Source organism: Perognathus longimembris, chromosome 25 (genome assembly GCF_023159225.1).
Source record: "Perognathus longimembris pacificus isolate PPM17 chromosome 25, ASM2315922v1, whole genome shotgun sequence".
Taxonomy (NCBI): domain Eukaryota; kingdom Metazoa; phylum Chordata; class Mammalia; order Rodentia; family Heteromyidae; genus Perognathus; species Perognathus longimembris.
In genome coordinates this window covers 8,447,720-8,466,607 of record NC_063185.1, presented here as the reverse complement: position 1 = coordinate 8,466,607, position 18,888 = coordinate 8,447,720, and the positions used below count along the sequence as shown (strand labels likewise).

Sequence of the window (18,888 nt, the reverse complement as noted above, 5' to 3'; positions counted from 1 at the left end):
AATCATGGTGGCCAAGAGATGCAAAGATGATCAGCCTCTTTGTCATCAGAAAAATCAATGTCAAAACCACCATGAAATCAGGTGTACATGGTAAAGTCTAATCTCTAAACTACGAGAGAATAGGGCACTGAAGGCTTACATCTGTCATCCTAGCTACTCAGGAGGCTGAGATCTAAGGATCATGGTTCAAAGACAGCTGAGGCAGGAAAGTCTGTGAGGCTCATCTCCAATAAACTGCCAAAAGAGCCAGAAGTTGAGCTGTGATTCAAATGGCAGAGCACCAGCCTTGAGCAGAAAGTTAAGAGAACATGAGGCCCCAAGTTCAAGCCTTGACTGGCACCAAAAAAACAAACCAAAACAAAAAACTCTCTAGGTATAGTAACACACTGCATGTTTTTGGAAAGTGTCTTTGGGATGGAAAGTCTGGTACCTTGTGGGGAGTCAGACTCCTCTGCCTGAACTTCTCCACTGTCTCCTGACCAAAGGAAGACCAGACGCTGAGGAAGGCTTCAACTTTGTCCTGCGCCAGGCGGATGCCATGTAACTGCTGCTGGAAGGTGGCCGGCTTCACATGGTGGTACACCGCCTAGCAGAGAGACCCAGCGACATCAGAACACAACGATTGCATAGTATTGAAGCCAAGACATTTGCTACCCGTTACACACATTTTCGGCTGTTTTACAACTCACAATATATACAACCAAGGACTAAAAGATACTAATAAACCTGGGTGCCGATGGCTCTGCTGTCATCCTAGCTACTCAGGAGGCTAAGATCTGAGGATTGAGGTTCAATGAAAGCCAGCCCAGGGAAGAAAGGTCCATGAGACTCTAATCACCAATTAAGCACCAAAAAAAGCTAGAAGTGGAGTTGTGGCTCAAGTGGTAGAGCATCAGACTGGAACGAAAAACCTAAGGGACAGAGTCCAGGCACTGAGTTCAAGCCTCAGTACTGCCCCCGTCCCAAGATACCATTAAAAGGCCTGAGTCATTCAAGTTAAGCTTTTTCATTTTTGCCTGTGGTTTAAACAATGCTAAATTCAGTTAATAACCAGATTTTCTTCCTTGCTCTATGCAAACTACACAAATTAAAATTTCAGTCACTTCATTATTCCAAGTTTACAGTGATTTTGTTCTTCAACTAACAAACTCTAACCAATTTACCTTTACTTACCAATATCCTAAGGCATTCTTTTTTTTTTTTTAAGTCTAAGAATTAACCATGATACCTGTTCTGTTTTTCACCTTCCAAAACAGCTTCCCCATAAGCCCCTCCCTGCACAGGCCTGTCCAGGTACCTGGTTTCTTGATGGAAGTGGAACCAAGGGTAAGAGCTCTGGTCACCATCATAGGATGTGTAAGCTGTGTAAGGCTATAGATGGCTGGCAGAGACATCATATGTGTAATCTGTATAAGGCTATAGAAGGCTGATGGGGACATAGAAGACTGCAGTTTGAGGTCAGCTGGGCAAAAAGGTTGCAAGATTTCATCTCAGCAAACAACTTTGGCCTGGTGCCTACTGTAATCCCAGCTATGAAGGAGATGAAGGCAGGAGGATCATGGCTCAAAGCCAGCCCCCCACTTTTAAGTATGAAACTCCCTTTGAAAAACTACCTAAAGCAAAAGAGTGCCAGCATGAATCGATAGGGCATCCAGATACGCTGTGAGGGGAATAATAAAACCAATCACTGGATAGACTGTATAAGTGACTTAGGATATCTTCAAATCTGAAAATTCTGAAAGCCTCTGTAACATCAATGCTATCTGATTAAGAGTTTAACAAATAAAGTGCTGGGGGCATGACTCAAGTGCCTAACATGCACCTGCCTAACAAGCTAAGTCCAAACCCCAGTGCTACCCAAAAGGAAACACAAGACCGAGACCACCGCCTCCATTCACACGCTGTCCAGTACCCCAGTGACCACCTACTGCTGAGGTTGCAGCTCCCTGGCAAAGGCCAGGCTTAGCTCAAAATCTAGTAGAGGGGAGGTAAATGGCACAGGGGACAGCGCGGAGGACTAACAATGTGCTGCCCCACTAGGAGGGGCTGAGGGTAGGCAGCCAAACAAGGGAGGCCCAGGAACCGGGGGTCAAGGCAAAGTCAAGGCTGGAGCTGAAGAGGAAGCATGAGCGACAGACTTGGTGTGAGGAGAAGGAAGATGCAGATGGAAGCTCAGTAATTTCAGGTTAGGACAATTTATTATCCCATCCTAGTCAGATTATATGACCCAAATCACTGCTTTGATTTCTTCAATGAAATATGTTTCTTGTTCCGATGAATTCAAATCTTTCATAACTGTCTCATGTTAATGAAATCTCAATTCGCATGGTCAAATCCTTACTAATGACATTCAACATTTTTTACAGAATACAATAATGTGCAAAAACTGATGTATTTAAATGTTTTACTATGCTGAGATTCTTAATTAAAATATAGCCACGGCCTTCATCTTCCACACTCAAAACAACAGTGTTACAGATATCACACCAACACAAATATGTAATAAACCACAGTCAGGAAATCTGAAGCAATAAAAATACCTGCTCTAAAATAAATGCTATTGTTTCAAGGACTAGGTGAAGATCTTGCTTCTCTAGAGAAAATGCGGCTTGAAGCTTTTCCTCCTCTTCTTCACTGAAACTGCTCTCAGCCTGCAAATTACAAAGAGTAACTTTTGTTAGCACCCATTCCAAAACTCACCCTTGGCAGAAAACTGGCTCAATCATATGTGACATGAGATCTTGAGAGAAAACTGGTTCATTCACCTATGAAATGAGAACTTAAAAGGAAAAAAATGAATCCATGATGAGAAAAGGGAAGTGCTTGTAAGATAACTCATTTTCCGTGATGCCTTCTTGTCATTACTAGAGCATGAGCTCGGGCTGCCGTATACAGATGGTTTTTCCGCCTTCATTTTTAAAATCTCTATTTCTGTTGGGTCTGAATTTCCTAATTCTTCCCTTTCATTTAAAGATATGTTGGGTCTACGTACAAGGCCCTCTCCTCCCAAGCCTGCATCTAGTCCGCCATGGTCAGGTCACTCTGACTTTGCAAAGCCACACGTACAGCGTCAGGAACACGCAAGCTTCATGTGTGGGACTACAGTGTACTCTCTGGAGCCAGGCACGGAAGCGCTCTGCTGCCTGTGCTCTAACAGCGGCTGCACACTCCTAAGTTCCCAGGTATGAAGTCCGGCTCAGCCCCCTTCCATGTTGCCCAAGACAGCACGCAGGTAAGACATTTCAGGACACTAAAAATCCCTGGGTATTAAATGCCAGCAGCAACATATACACATTGTACCAAACACACACACAACAACAACAAATCACATCACATGTACATACACACACAACCAAATCACACATTTTCATGTGCAAAGACAGGACAGGAAGGTGACCAGCTCAGAGGACTGGACAGTCTGTGCTCAGGCCTCCCAACACTGCCTAAGCTGTTGGGTTCTTCAGTTGGTTCCTAACAGGAATTACAAGGAACCATTTTGAACAAAAACCAGATGTCTTGTGCTCCTAATTGATAAAACTTGGCAAAATCAAAGCACAAAGCTGGTGACGCTGAGGGTGGCAAGCATATTCCCCTCTCCACCCATCTACCTGCATCAGATCAGGTGCCAAGGGCTCCACCTGTCCCAGGACACAAGACAACGGACAGACAGAAAGCACAGAAGGACAGGAGGGAAACCCTGATGTCCACTGCAGGCCTGAAGAGCCCCCACCCCCACCCCCACCAGCAATCCCTCCGGAAAACCAAACCCAAAATGGGGCGGGAAAGGAAGTTCTCTTTCTCCACTTTTTCTTAGCAGGCTAGCAAGTGGTCACACAGACATTTCCATCCTCAGTGACGTCTGTTGCCCCAGTGCACACACTCTGAAAAGCTTCATAACTGTTAAGAAATTAACTGTTTTGAACACAGACCTTTCCAAACTTAGGACCAGGGGACATTACCAAATCTTTCCCCGACCCAGTATGACTGAGAATACAAAGAATGGTACATCCCACTAAGATTTCTCCAAACAGTAACACAGGCTGTTCATGAAATCAGATGGAGGTGGACCCAGGTTCGATAAACTCTAGAGACACAAAAATACAAACCTTCAGGTGAAGTTTTTGAATAATCCGGGTTAGCAACCGAGGAAATCTTCCTATATCTATTTCGTTTATCAGCGACACTGCTTTCTTCATGCTAAACAAATCCGAAAGACAAAGTTTTAAAAATGAGCTTTTGAATGCACTTGCTATGCGTATAAGTCTTCAACTACCATAATTGCTATGTGGTGTCAGTGAAATAAAAGTAGAATAGAGAGCAGAAAAAAAAAAATATATATATATGGTTATCTCGATATCCTACCCCCACCCCCCTGTTGAAAAGCTTCACTGGGCAACTTTTCTATGGTTGGCGTGTGCCCTGTGAAGCCTTGGCATCCATGTGGCCGTGGCCATTCGTGTAACTACGGAAGTGGAGATGTAGATAAGTGCACCAAAAACCTAAAGGAGGCCCCACGGTGGGCAATGGGAGGGGACCAAGCACGAAGTCCTCTGGAGTCGTCGCTAAGGACCCAACTGCTTCAAACCCTTGCTTTGTTTAAGGAAGTGGCCCTGTGGCTCCAGTCGGTAGGGCGCTAGCCTTGAGCGCAGAGCCCGGGCCCTGAGTTCAAGCCCCCGGGCTGGCAAAAAGAAAGAAAAAGAAAACTAATAACAACAATAACAAATCAACTCAGTTCCCCAGGTCACCTGCTTGAGCAAAAGGAGGACAGGACAGGCGGTGGCCCGGCTGGGCCGGGCTCGGGCTGTCACCCCGGCCGCTCGGGAGGGCTGAGGCCCGAGGACCGCGCTCCGAGGCCGGGCCGGGCTCGGGCTGTCACCCCGGCCGCTCGGGAGGCTGAGGCCCGGGGACCGCGCTCCGAGGCCAGGCCGGGCTCGGGTTGTCACCTCGGCCGCTCGGGAGGGCTGAGGCCCGGGGACCGCGCTCGGGCTGTCACCCCGGCCGCTCGAGAGGCTGAGGCCCGGGGACCGCGCTCCGAGGCCGGGCCGGGCTCGGGTTGTCACCTCGGCCGCTCGGGAGGCTGAGGTCTCCTCGGATTCCGCATCCCCGCCCCGCTCCATCCCGCCCCGCCGTCACCCCGCGCGGCCCCCGTTACCTAGGGCTCTCCCTCAACACCGGGGCCGCGGGCGCCGCCATCTTGAAACCCCCAGGCTCTCCCGAGCGCGGACGCGGCGGACGGAAGCCCGCGAGGACCAGACCGAGCCGCGGACGCTCGCGCTTTACGGCCTCCGAGCTTTACGGCCGCCGAGCCGCGGGTGCGGAGCGGACCTCACGGGGCCGGGAGTTCGGGGACAGCGATCCACGAACTTCCGCCTGTTTTATTTAGGTGCTTGTGCAGACGCATCTTGTTTGTTTCTGTGTGCACGGCATTCCTGGGATGGCATGTGCGCGCACGTGCATGCAGTGTGCAGACGTGCAGTGTGCGGGCACGCCATATGCGGGCATGCAGTGTGCAGGCAACTGTGCAGACGCGCAGTGTGCAGGCAATGTGCAAACATGCGGTGTGCAAACGTGCACTGTGCGGGCACGCCGTGTGCAAGAATGCAGTGTGAGTGCAAGTGTGCAGACGTGCAATGTGCGGGCACGCCCTATGTGGGCATGCAGTGTGCAGACATGCAATGTACGGGCACGCCGTGTGCAAGCATGCAGTGTGAATGCAAGTGTGCAGACGTGCAATGTGCGGGCACGCTTTGTGCGGGCACGCGGGCACTGCGTGTTGTGTGTCACCCGCACCTGTGGAGGGCGGAGACCAGCTGCACTGTGGTGTCCCAAATTAGACAGCCCTGTGGGCCTCGAGCTCTGGTCTACAGTTCTTGTTATTCAGGCGGCCTTGATACAAGCGCTACGGTTCGAAGCCAGAGGGGGCAGAGAAGTCCTTGAGACTCTTTATCTCAAATTAACCAGCCAGGAGAGGCGCTGTGGCTCAGGTGGTTAGAGCGCTAGCCTTGGGTGACAAAGCCCAGGGACAGTGCCCAGGCCCTGATTTCAGGCCCCAGGACCAATACAAAAATAAAATTAAATCTAACCTTAAGTGACAGATTAAGTTGAGCTTAATCTCGAAAGACATTGGGAGCAACCAAATATTGACTTTTTTTCTCTTTTGTGCACATTTTTAATTTTTTTATTAACAAGTAGTTGCACAAAGGGGTTTCAACGTGTCAGTTTATGAGTGCAAGGCATCTTGATCCCCTCCTTTTCATTCTGCTCCCCCATCTCTCCAGCCCCATCATCTCAACTTCCCTAGTCCCCCCATCTCCTCACCTTTCCTAGTTCCACTCTCACATGTATACATAGAATGCCATGTCTATATTCACACCCCCTTCCTTCATTCAGCTTCCCCCTCCCCTTGAGACTCCATCCCTACCTGAACATCTGTTCATTGTGTTAAACTGTAATTGTTCAAAGGAGTCACACCACTGGGATACTCCCCTGTGTATACCAAGGCAGATGTGTGGGGTGAAGTGCATAATTTAGACCTAACTACCACATATGAGACAAAGCATGCATCTCTTGTGTCTCTGAGGCTTAAGATCATTGTTCTCCAGCTCCATCCATGTCCCTGCAAATGACACCATATCATTTTTTTCCTGATGGATGAATAAAATTCCAAGACCTTTTTTTGCCTTTTCTTTCCTTTTTCCTTTTTTTCTTTTTTTCAATTAAGGGCACTGTCCTAATTGGAAAGAGGTGAACAGGAAAACAATGCAGAAAACAATTGCAATAATCTTTGGAAAACCCTAGAATCATGGGCTTCTAAAGAAGACATTGTGGGATTAAAAAAAAAAAAAAAAAAACAGGGCTGGGGATATGGCCTAGTGGCAAGAGTGCTTGCCTTGTACACATGAGGCCCTGGGTTCGATTCCCCAGCACCACATATACAGAAAACGGCCAGAAGTGGTGCTGTGGCTCAAGTGGCAGAGTGCTAGCCTTGAGCAAGAAGAAACCACGGACAGTGCTCAGGCCCTGAGTCCAAGCCCCAGGACTGGCCAAAAACAAAAAATAAAACAAAAACAGTGGGTGGAATGGAGTTACACTACAACGGAACCATCTTCTAGAAGAGAGCTGGCAGAGGATTGGGCTTGATTTTTCTTCCTAATCAGGTGTTACTTTGGTTATTGCTTATGTTGATTGGCATCCGGTGTATCCCAGAAAACAGCCTAGCTGAATGAAGAAGCCAGATTGCAAATTAAAAGTGAACATTCCCCCACGTGCATCGCTGAGTTGGTTACACTGATTGGTGACCATATGCAAGGACATTCAGTTCTGCCATGTCACACACACACACACACACACACACACACACACACACACACACACACCCCAATTCACACAGCTCTGAGAAAGACTGCATGGTTACAGGCCTCTGATCCAAACAGATCCCCTTCCCTGGCTCACCTTTAAAGGGGTTCCCTTTCCCTCAATCTTTAAATCATCTCCCTTTGTCTTGACTAGTGGCTTGAAGTGGAGTTACTAGCCAGATAAAGGGGGGGGGGGGGTTCAAATCTCTCGGGACATTGGTGCCCTAGCCTGTTGGGTGGAAAAACACAGCTGCAACTCTGAATAAAAAGGGCATTGAAGTATGAACTCAGAAATCAATGTCACCTGGGCTGGGAATATAGGCTAGTGGCAAGAGTGCTTGACTCGTATACATGTAGCCTTGGGTTCAATTCCCCAGCACCAGATATATAGAAAATGGCCAGAAGTGGCGCTGTGGCTCAAGTGGCAGAGTGCTATCCTTGAGCAAAGAGAAGCCAGGGACAGTGCTCAGGCCCTGAGTCCAAGGCCCAGGACTGGCAAATAAATAAATAAATAAATAGATAGATAGATAGATAAATAAATAAATAAATAAATGTCACCTTGGACAAGATACTTCCCCTTGCTTAGTTTCTTGATGCAGGTCTGTCTCCCTGTACAGGAGCGAGTTTACACAATGTGACGTGCACATTAAACGTGCAAGGAAGAGCAGCCGGAGGCTCCCTCTTTTTACGGGAACAAGGCAAAGGCCTCTCGGGTTTTCACAAAAGAAAGTCAGCGATGGGCAGAGAGATGTCATTTTCACACTCATCTTCTCCATGTATAATGACGGTGTAATTATTTTTTATTATCACATGCTATAAAGCCTTGATGCCACCCTTCAAATGAGAGCCTCCACCAAGCTAGTCCTTCAGTCCCTGAAGTTCTTCCAGTTGTCCACATAGAGCAGGAACTTGCTTCTCCAGAGCAGGAATGCATTGTTTCACGGCGGGGGGGGGGGGGGGGGGGGGGAAGGTCACCCCAGGAGTTATCCAGGGCTCCCAGGGGGGCATTTGAGAGCCGAGCTGAGGGACCAGTGAAGTGGAAAGGAAAAGAAAAACTTGGAGGTGGGGAGGAAAAGAAGGGAAGGGAAGGAGAGGGGAGGGGAGGGGAGGGGAGGAAGGGAAGGGAAGGGAAGAGAAGGGAAGGGAAGGGAAGGGAAGGGAAGGGAAGGGAAGGGAAGGGAAGGGAAGGGAAGGGAAGGGAAGGGAAGGGAAGGGAAGGGAAGGGAAGGGAAGGGAAGGGAAGGGAAGGGAGCATATGGCATGCCACATGTGTCCATTAAGGCAGTATTTTTCTATTCATTCATTGTTCCCCTTCCCCAAGCAGAGGGTGAAGCAGATCAGGACTGTTCAAATGCTGGATGTAGCTTCTGGCCTAGGAACAGGTCCCCTCTGAGTCCATTCTCACCCAGGCTTGAAGTTGCAAACCTGCTCACATTCTCACCCCTCCAGTTCCATTGGCACCTGTGTCTGCCGCTGCCTCTGGGGAAGCCTGCACTGTTTAAAGAATTATTCACACCGAGGCTGTAGCACCGAGCATAAGGCTTCTCAGGTAATTTTCACCCACGATCACTGGTGAAGAAGCACTGGTGGGTGCAGCCCATCCCCAAGAGACAGTGACAAAGGAGAGTTGGCCTTTTGTTCGATAAGTGGGAGAGGAAAGCAAGAGCAACAGGAAATCCCAGAGACAGCAGGAAAAAGAAATCAGCCATGAATAAATGAGGAAAGAAGCATAAGCAAATAAATATTTCATGACACATAGTAAAAATAATAACAAAAGAACCTCCCACACCTCTCCTGGGCCTTGGACTCAGGGTCTGGGCACTGTCCCTGGCTTCTTTTTGCTCGAGGCTAGCACTCTACCACTGGAGCCACAGCACCACTTCCAGCTATTTCTGTTTATGTGGTACTGAGGAATTGAACCCAGGGCTTCATGCATGCTAGGCAAGCACTCTACTACCGCTAAGCCACATTCCCAGCCCAAAGTCTACAAACTTTTGATAAGCCTACATTATGATGCCCAGCCAAGATGCTTATGAACTGTTAAGGCAAGAGTCCAATAATAGCAAACTTCATTTTCATTTATAATCTTGGTCATCTCTTTTCTTTTTTTCTTTTTTAGGAAAAACTGCTTGTTGAAAAACAAGCCAATCAAACAATGAATGAAAAGAAAAAAAATTAATCTCAGAAAATATTAGGAGATGTAGTGACAATTCAAACTACATGAAATTAAAATTTTGTTCAAATGGGAATTGTGGGGCTGGGAATATGACCTAGTGGTAAAGTGCTTGCCTCGTGTACATGAAGCCCTGGGTTTGATTCCTCAGCACCACATAAACAGAAAAGGCCGGAAGTGGTGCCATGGCTCAAGTGGTAGAGTGCTAGCCTTGAGCAAAAAGAAACTAGGGACAGTGCTCAGGCCCTGAGTTCAAGCCCCAGGACTGGCAAAAAACAAAACAAAACAAATGGGAATTGTGTTCCTGCAATTAGACACACATGTTTTCATGCTGGGATGAAGAAAATCAGCACACAGCTAAAAGACCTCATTTTAAAATGAACTGAGGGTGTGGAAGGAATAATGTCTTAGCATTATCTCTCCTAGAAAAGGCTTGAATGAGTCAGCGCACAGATGGCTCCGTCCACCATCCTAGCTATTTGGGAGACTAAAGGATTGTGGTGCCAAACAGGGCAGAAAAGTTTGTGACATTCCTTCTCGGTGGGGAGCTGAGTACTGAGGTTTGAGCCTGTCAACCTAGCTACCGTGGGAAGCCTAAGATAGCACAGGAAATGAGACTCCTATCAGAATAACCAGCTACAAACAGAGCTGGAGCTGTGGCTCAGGAAGAAGAGTGCCTGTCTAGCATGCATAGGCTCTGAGTTCAAACCCCAATGCAGGAAGGAAGGAAGGAAGGAAGGGAGGGAGGAAGGGAGGAAGGGAGGAAGGGAGGAAGGGAGGGAGGAAGGAAGGAAGGAAATTCTGTTATTGAATGAAATATATCCCTTAATAAATGGACTCTAACTTCCTAAGGACTTTTACTGTCTTATTTAAAACTTCACAAAGTTGTTTATGTGGAATATTTCTGCCTGAAAATATTTTTCTTTCTCATATTGTTTCACCTACAGAGTGGTGACAAAGGCAATATAACTGGAGAGATTTTAATGCTCTGCTACTTCTAATGTCAGAAGAATATTGTAAGGACTACTCACTACCTCTAAATAAAGAACTCTAAAACACAGCCATTTCTTCCATTTAGTTTCCTTTCATCCACTTAAAAAAAAAGTATTTCTATTATCTATGCTCCATCTGTTACCTGCATAGCATATATATTAAGATCTGAGGCTACATATATATCTATACATATATATGCATAGTGCTTACTAGAATTAGGTTTAATGAATGTCTTACATATCATTTCTCTTTGGTAAGATTGTCTACCGGGGCTGGGGATATAGCCTAGTGGCAAGAGTGCCTGCCTCGGATACAAGAGGCCCTAGGTTCGATTCCCCAGCACCACATATACAGAAAACGGCCAGAAGCGGCGCTGTGACTCAAGTGGCAGAGTGCTAGCCTTGAGCGGGAAGAAGCCAGGGACAGTGCTCAGGCCCTGAGTCCAAGGTCCAGGACTGGCCAAAAAAAAAAAAAAAAAGATTGTCTACCTTCTACTTTGTACCTATCTGTATTACTTGAGTTTCCAGAAAACAAACTATTTTCACAAACCAGGAAATTCAATATGCAAAAATAATGAAAACAAAGAGAGTTGGTTATGTGTGTAGGGCTTTTTTTTTTCCCTCTTAATACTAGGTTGTAAAGTATGTTCAATACCAAAAAAAAAAAAAAAGAAACCAACTTCAGGGAACCTAAGCATTAACATCATTCATTTCATTAGTAGCTTGTAAATAATAGTCACTTATTAAACATTCTCCACATTGACTTAAGATGGTTTGTGTTAAAGTCCAAAGTAAATTATTAATCCTCCTGCAATTTCCACTCACAACAGTGTCCCCTCTTTTATTGATGCAGGATTTGGACCAGCTTTCCTTTTCCTGTTTGCTCAGATTAATAACTGGACGGAGGTGCCTCAGTTACTTCCCTGAGGATCAGAGTCAGCCTAGAACCATTAAGAACCAGCGGCAGCAGAGCCGGGGTGACTCACCCCGGGGCCATGGAGAAGTTGTCTGGGACCCTTAGCCCCCCCCTCCAGATATACCCCACCCTTCCACCCACCTGGCCTGTTAGAGAGGCTGCTTGTCTGGCATCCAGGTGATGCAGAAAAATTCCTATAGGATTTAGGGCTCCAGAGAACATCAGAAAGTCCAAGTTACACACTGGACGGTCCTCATCACATCTGAGAAGGAGAAGGAGAGGAGGCAAGGGTAGGCAGACAGGTCAAGAGGCCGGTGGCCCACGCCTGTCATCCAAGCCACTCAAGAGGCTGAGATCTGAGGATCCTGGAAGCTCAGACAGACTCTCACCTCCGATGAACCACCAAAAAGCAGGAAGTAAAGATGTAGGTCAAATGGTAAAGTGCTAGCCTTGAGTGGAAAAAGCAAAGTGAGAGGCCTTGAGTGTAAGCCCCATTACACACACACACACATACGTGCACATATACACACTCCTACATACGCACATATTCACACACGCACAATATTCACACATGTACACACATGCACACACACACACACACACATACACAGACAAGAGGACAGAAGGTCTGGGAACCGGGCCGGACAGACAGGCCTTGCCGTGGGGCTACGGAATGATGTCGGCCTTCACATTCATTAAGTACCTTCGCCATGGATAGACAGACAGACAGACAGACACCGTGCAAGCTGGACACTTGATCTGAGACGACCTGCAGATATGTCAATCTGAGTATACCTTATAAACTTTATTTCTCAGCTAAATGTATTTTTTGCCAGTCCTGGGGCTTGGACTCAGGGCTTCTCTTTGCTCAAGGCTAGCACTCTGCCACTTGAGCCACAGCGCCACTTTCTGTATATGTGGTGCTGGGGAATCGAATCCAGGGCTTCATGTATACCAGGCAAGGAACTCTACCACTAGGCCATATCCCCAGCCCCCTAAATGTATCTTTTAAGTTGTCATTTTGATGTTCGAAAGACTGCCAAAATAAGAGCACCTGTACTTACTGCATTGAAAATTCTGTCATAGATTTGAAAAACGAAGTTGAAATAGTGATATAAAGTTCTGAGAAACTATTCCGAACAAGAAGGAAAAAACAAACCCACCTCTCATTGTTATTATCTCTAATATTTTTTTCAATACCAGGTTTAGAACTCAGTCCAGTATGGTAAGGCTGGCACTCAAATGCTGAGCACACTATAATCCTTTTGTTGTTTGTTTCCTTTTCAATCTATTTGAAAATTATTTGTTAGTTTTGTCCTGTGCAAACCCTAAAGTACATATAAACAGCCAGCAGAGGGCGACAAAACCACGCACTTCCCAGCTTTGTCATTCCAGATGACAAGAGGCACTGGCCCTCATGGTTTAAGAATCTATAGAAATCTTGCATACACCTAGATGTTAATACTACCCAGCTGCCAAGTACTCTACGGAAAAATTCAATGGGATTCTCTATCTGAAGCGAGGCAAAGCCGAAGCACCGCAGCCTCCCTCTTCTCCCTCCCTCTCTCGCTTGCTTGTCTTTCTTCTCTCTGGGACTGTAAAGTCATTTCAACTACAGTTCCAGTGGAACAGTCGACACATTGTATGAAGTCCTTTACCATTTCCCACACAGGGGATGCCCTGGGTAGAAATGCATTCAAAGGAGGCAGGGGAGCCTCCTGGGGAAGTTAGCTGGAAATCTCTTTGCTCCACTATTCATAAACGCCCCTCTACTTTCTGAATGACAACTGAGTCACTGGACTAGAGAATATATTCTAAAAACAAATTTAAATTATCTTTATGTAGTTGTAAAAAGGGGTTTCAATTCAACACATCCATTTTTTAAGGACAATATGCCTTGATCGATGTCACCCCTCCCATCATTCTCCATCTCACCCAATCCCACGTGGCCCCTCAAGTTACTTGGCTCCATTTTCACAGGTGTGCATTGAATATTACCACTGAGTTCACCTACGCTTCTTATCTCCATTCGCCTGCCCCCCCCCACCTCCCCTGAACTCCACCCTGAATTGGAGAATGAATTTACTGAGGATGCAAAAAACATGGGACACACTGACGTGATTTCAGTCAACTGTCCATCAACACAAACTTCTAACGACACCTAGGGTCTTCTCCTATGGGGGGGGTGGGGACACTGATTCTAGAAAGAAAAATGTGAACCACTGGTTCTCAGAATACCCAAGTCTTCAATTCTCTACTTTATATGGAAAATATTTAGTAATGAAAATATTTACCAAACTGGGCGCCGGTGGCTCACACCTGTCATCCTAGCTACTCAGAAGGCTGAGATCTGAGGATGTCGATTAAAAGCCAGCCCAGGCAGGAAAGTCCGTGAGACTCATCTCCAATTACCTACCAAAAGGTCAGAAGTGTTGCTGTGGCTCAAGTGGGTAGAGCACTAGCTAGCCTTGAGCTGAAGAGCTCAGAGACAGGGCCTAGACCCAGAGTTCAAGCCCCATAACTGGCAAAACAAACAAACAAACAAAAATACCCAAGTATGGGATTTTAATGTTCTTCCAACACAGACAATAACAGTTGAAAGGAAGAAGTCAGGCTGTTGTGGTTCACACTTGTCATCTTAGTTACTCAGGGGGCTGAGATCTGAGGATCACAGTTCAGAGCCAGGCTGGGCAGGAGAGTCCATGAGACACTTATCTCCAATGAACCACCAAAAGGTCAGAAGTGGCGCTGTAGCTCAAGTGGTAGAGAGTTAGCCTTGAGCACAGAGCTCAGAGACAGCACCCAGGCCTTGAGTTTAAGTCCCAAAACTAGCTGGGGGGGGGGGGGGTTGGCCCATGGGTGCGCATGCGCACGCACACACACACACACACACACACACACACACACACACACAGAATTGAAGCCAAGGATATACACCACAAAGTCACCCGGTTGCTTGCCTTTTAATCCAAATCGCACTTCTCCCTTCATGCCCGTCACGGCTAGGATTCCAAGGCTAACTACATGTTCCAAATGCACGATTCTAATGTTCTACAGAAGAGAAGGCTCAGGGCTGGTGGCGCGGCCCAAGGGGCAGAGCACCTACCTGCCTAGCAAGCCTTGAGTTCAATCCTTCCCCCTCCCCCAACCCTCTCCCAATGCTGGAAGGAAAACGTGCCGTTCCAGAAACCCACCCTCCTACCCTCCTGCCCTCTGCGCACAGCGTGGTTCCCCCCCACCCCCCACCCCGGCCATGGCCACCCTAGTCCGGGACGGCGAAGGGCAGCGCGCTGATGACCCGGCCGGCCTCGGTGACGATGGCGTCGTACACCCAGCGGCGGCTGCAGCGGCACTCGGGGCCGCACTTGGTGGAGTTGCAGCGGGGGCAGGGGTAGAAGCAGCCCAGGCAGCTCCTCTCCAGGCAGTCGCACAGGTCCTCCGAGTTGCACACCAGCCGCCCACCCTTGTCGTACTTCCTCATCACCCTGCAAAGCCAGGAGGGCAGTGGGTGAGATTACAAGGGAGGGGGGGTGGGGGGAGGACACAGGATGGAGGCCAGGCTGTCCATTCAACCCCCCCCCCCACACACACACACATACACACACACGGGACCAGGCCCCTCATGGCCCCACGTGGGGGTGTTCACCCACTCCAGAAAGTTCTAAGGGCCAGCGAGCAAGCCCACCCCACAGGAAGAAGGGGGGGCCTTGTCCAGGAAAGAATGCACTCACTACCTGGCTTAGGAAATGGTAACCCTGTCTGTGCATCACCTTTTAGAGGAACAATTTTTTAAAAAAAATTAATACACAAGGAATGGTCTCCTGCTGAGATGAGCGCTGGTGGCTCACGCCTGTCATCCTAGCTACTCTGGAGGCTGAGATCTGAGGATCAGGGTTCAAAGCCAGCCCCGGCAGAAAGTCTGTGAGACATTTATCTCCAATTAAAACACCCCAAAAGCTGGAAGTGGAGCTGTGGCTCAAAGTGGTAGAGCCCTAGCATTGGGCAAAAGAACCCAAGGATGGCGCCCAGGCCCTGAGTTCAAGACCCATGACCAACACAAAGAAAAAGGAAAAAGACAGAAAGGGAAGCCTGTTCGCTAAGTCCCAGGGGACCCTCTGTCCTTTGTGTCTCTGTCTGTCATCAGTGTATTGGGGTGGGGGACACAGGTGGCCCGAGGGCAGGACTAGACATTGTGAGGATGATAATCCAGGCCAGAGACCCCTATCAGAGTCTAGACCTTTCTTCAGAGCCCATGCTTTGTCTACCTGGACAACATGTCCGGGGGGGGGGGGGGGGGGGCGGCGGGGAAGGACACACAAGATGTACAGGACTGCTTCAAAACCAAACCATTCGGAGGGCTGGAATATGGCCTAGTGGTAGAGTGCTCGCCTCATATACATGAAGCCCAGGGTTTGATTCCTCAACACCACATATATAGAAAAAGCCCGAAATGGAGCTATGGCTCAAGTGACAGAGTGCTAGCCTTGAGCAAAGAGAAGCCAGGGACAGTGCTCAGGCCCTGAGTTCAAGCCCCAGAACTGGAAAAAAAAAAAAACAACATAAAACCAAACCATTCTGAAATATGTTCTTCGAGTTGCGCCACTTTTTCATTTGTCTTTCACTGCTTTAACAATAGTTTCTAATGAACATTCATTTAAGTGTACATGACTCTAATATTTGAATTCATTCCCAGGGTTACTTCTCTTTCTAAAGATATACCTTTGATACCTACACTAACTGAAAGGTGATTACTCAAAATCATACAGGATGTTCATCTTTTTTTTTCTATTTGATTTCTACTTTGGGATTCTAGTCTATTTCTTTCCCACTCTCCACCCCCACACACACCCATTTTGGGCTTGAACTCGGGGGCCTGGGCACTGTCCCTGAGCTTTTTTGCTCAAGGCTAGTGCTCTACCATTTTGAGCCACAGCACCACTTCCAGTTCTCAGATGGTTTAATTGGAGATAAGAGTCTCACAGACTTTTCTGTCGGTGCTGGCTTGAACCACAATCCTCAGATCTCAGCCTCCTGAATAGCTAAGAGACACTAGTGCCTGGCTTAGGCTATTTCTTAAAGTTTCTAACTTTCAAATATGGGGTGCTATTTTATTTCAAAAGAGATTGAAGGGGCTGGGGATATAGCCTAGTGGCAAGAGTGCCTGCCTCGGATACACGAGGCCCTAGGTTCGATTCCCCAGCACCACATATACAGAAAACGGCCAGAAGCGGCGCTGTGGCTCAAGTGGCAGAGTGCTAGCCTTGAGCGGGAAGAAGCCAGGGACAGTGCTCAGGCCCTGAGTCCAAGGCCCAGGACTAGCCAAAAAAAAAAAAAAAAAAAAAGAGATTGAAGTCTTACAAAGAAGCAACCTAAAATTACTTGACTTTAAAATCAAGGAAATGAATGCCTGTTAAAACCCAGCAAATCAAATATAAGTCTTGATCTTACTTGTTCTTTACAGAAAAATACTCATTCATCTTTGACATCCGAGCTTTCTTCTTTTGCTGCCTTGTTTCTGGATTAAAGTCCGCTACTTGGGGTCCGGGGTTTTGGAATGCTAAGCACTTGAGCTGGCGCTCTATTTGTTGCTGCATAAATGAAAAAGTGAACAGAAAGTTTTAGTGATAAAATCCACGCCGGCACCAGTGGCTCATGCCTGTCATCCTAGCTACTCAGGAGACTGAGATCTGAGGATCAAGGTTCAAAGCCAGACAGGGCAAGAAAGTCCTTGAGACTCTTATCTCCAATTAACCACCAGAAAACTGGAAGTGGCACTGTGGCTCAAAGTGTTAGAGGACTAGCCTTGAGCTGAAGAGCTCAGGTATAGCACCCACGCCCCAAGTTCAAGCCCCACCCCCCAAAAAAATCCACATGGTCTTATTCATTTTACATTATTTCAACCTGAGCTTCTTGGGCCTTTTATAAAGACATTTGTTTTACACAGAGAAATAAAGATGATGAAATTTTTCTTAAATTAGATCCATCTTTCTTTTTGTGCCAGTGCGGGGGCTTGAATTTAGGGCCTGATTGTTGTTCTGAGCTTTTTCATCCAAAGCTCTACCACTTGAACCTTGGCCCCACTTCTGTTTTAATTTTTGGTAGTTAATTGGAGAGAAGAGTTTCACGAACTTCCCGGCCCAGGTTGACTCAAAACCACAATCCTCAGATCTCAGCCTCCTGAGTAGCTAGGATGACAGACGTGAGCCATCAACACCTGGCAAATTTCTACTTCTTTAAGCCCAAGTTTCTCCTTTTTGTAAAAGGCATTAGACGAGTCAATGTATTTAAACTTTCAGAACCATGACATAGTACAAAGCCAAATAGAGGTGTGATATATAAACACCACACATATATGCTTTCTTTTCAAGTATTCAGCTGTGGGAGTAAGATTTTGTTCCACAGAACACCGACGTCAAAGCCAAGGAAATATCAGAAGCAAAGAGGCAGGCAGTCAGGAGAGGCAGCCCAGGTGCTGAGGGAGATCCCCCTCCCCCTGACCTCCCCCCCCCCCCCCCCCCCCCGGCCACCTTCCCACCAAATCTACCCCCACCTCAGCCATTCCCAAGTGAGAATTCTGCAGGACAGGCAGGGACAAGACACTCCCGCCCTACCAGTTGCTTCTGTCCAATCTGGCAGCTTTTCTCGGGAGAACTTTGGTCTGTGTGTCCTTCCCCAGGGGAGCTGCGTTTATGGGATGGTTCGCTCATTTTCAATCACTGTGAAGGGAAATGGGAAGAAGTGAAACATAGTCACACCACGCAGAGCTTCAGGTGGCTGACTCCATCCTCAGATTCTACCCTCTGACTCCATCCTCAGACTCCATCCTCTGACTTTATCCTCTGACCTCATCCTCCGACCTCATCCTCTGACTCCATCCTCCATCCTCAGGCTGACTCTTCTGCTCGCTCTCCACATCTCACTTTCTTTCAAAGCCAGACTTCCTGGAAAACCACATCTTCAGATGCTGCATCTGACACACCCGCCCCTAAGCATTCTGTGGGAACTCTTGTCTGCTGGGCATTCAGCAACACATCAATTTGTCCCAGGAAACGTTAGAGAAAGATCCAGAAGGCCTCCTTGCCCCCTCTTTGGTATTCCTAAAGCAAAGGTTTCTAACCAGACAATACCTTGACTCATCCTTGAATGCAGACAAGTAAAACACACACATATATTTTCACTCTCTCCTAACCAAAGCATTGCCTTCTTTTAAGACTGTAACCTGACAGCCCTAGCAATATCTGTGACTTGGCTGACTGAAATCACAGCTTTTGATAACCCAGACTTCCTAGGAGTACATGTCACAACTTTGTCTTCACCGTTTCTTCAAAATAATGGTAGTTCTGAAACCTGCAACTAGATTGTATTTGACGGGTTAATAATTAGGCATGTGGATTACAATGACAACACTGTGCATTGTAATCAAACTTGTTTCCTCCAGAATTGCAAGGCATT

The 18,888-nt window shown here is 47.3% G+C and overlaps 2 protein-coding genes and 1 long non-coding RNA gene across 4 annotated transcripts in view; 1 reads left to right on the top strand and 2 right to left on the bottom strand.

Annotated features, from left to right (window-relative positions):
* Commd10 (COMM domain containing 10) overlaps positions 1 to 5,278 on the bottom strand; it is a 76,853-nt gene extending 71,575 nt beyond the window's left edge. For both annotated transcript variants that reach the window (XM_048333854.1, XM_048333855.1), the window contains exons 1-4: positions 5,153 to 5,278; positions 4,107 to 4,197; positions 2,541 to 2,651; positions 431 to 586 (exon numbers count right to left, since the gene is read on the bottom strand). In XM_048333854.1, coding sequence (XP_048189811.1) covers positions 431 to 586; positions 2,541 to 2,651; positions 4,107 to 4,197; positions 5,153 to 5,193 — 399 coding nt within the window. In that variant the 5' untranslated portion in view covers positions 5,194 to 5,278. The remainder of the gene's footprint in view (positions 1 to 430; positions 587 to 2,540; positions 2,652 to 4,106; positions 4,198 to 5,152) is intronic.
* A 3,319-nt stretch (positions 5,279 to 8,597) lies between these two features.
* On the top strand, positions 8,598 to 10,579 carry LOC125342110. The gene is made up of 2 exons (XR_007209143.1): positions 8,598 to 8,904; positions 10,476 to 10,579. It is a non-coding gene; the product is annotated as an uncharacterized LOC125342110 (long non-coding RNA).
* Positions 10,580 to 14,698: 4,119 nt separating this feature from the next.
* Arl14epl (ADP ribosylation factor like GTPase 14 effector protein like) lies at positions 14,699 to 18,282 on the bottom strand. The gene is made up of 3 exons (XM_048334235.1): positions 18,048 to 18,282; positions 16,885 to 17,024; positions 14,699 to 14,921 (listed from the first exon to the last, which is right to left on the bottom strand). The coding sequence occupies exons 1-3, from the start codon at positions 18,141 to 18,143 to the stop codon at positions 14,699 to 14,701; spliced, it is 459 nt and encodes a 152-aa protein (XP_048190192.1). The 5' UTR covers positions 18,144 to 18,282.
* Positions 18,283 to 18,888: the final 606 nt, after the last annotated feature.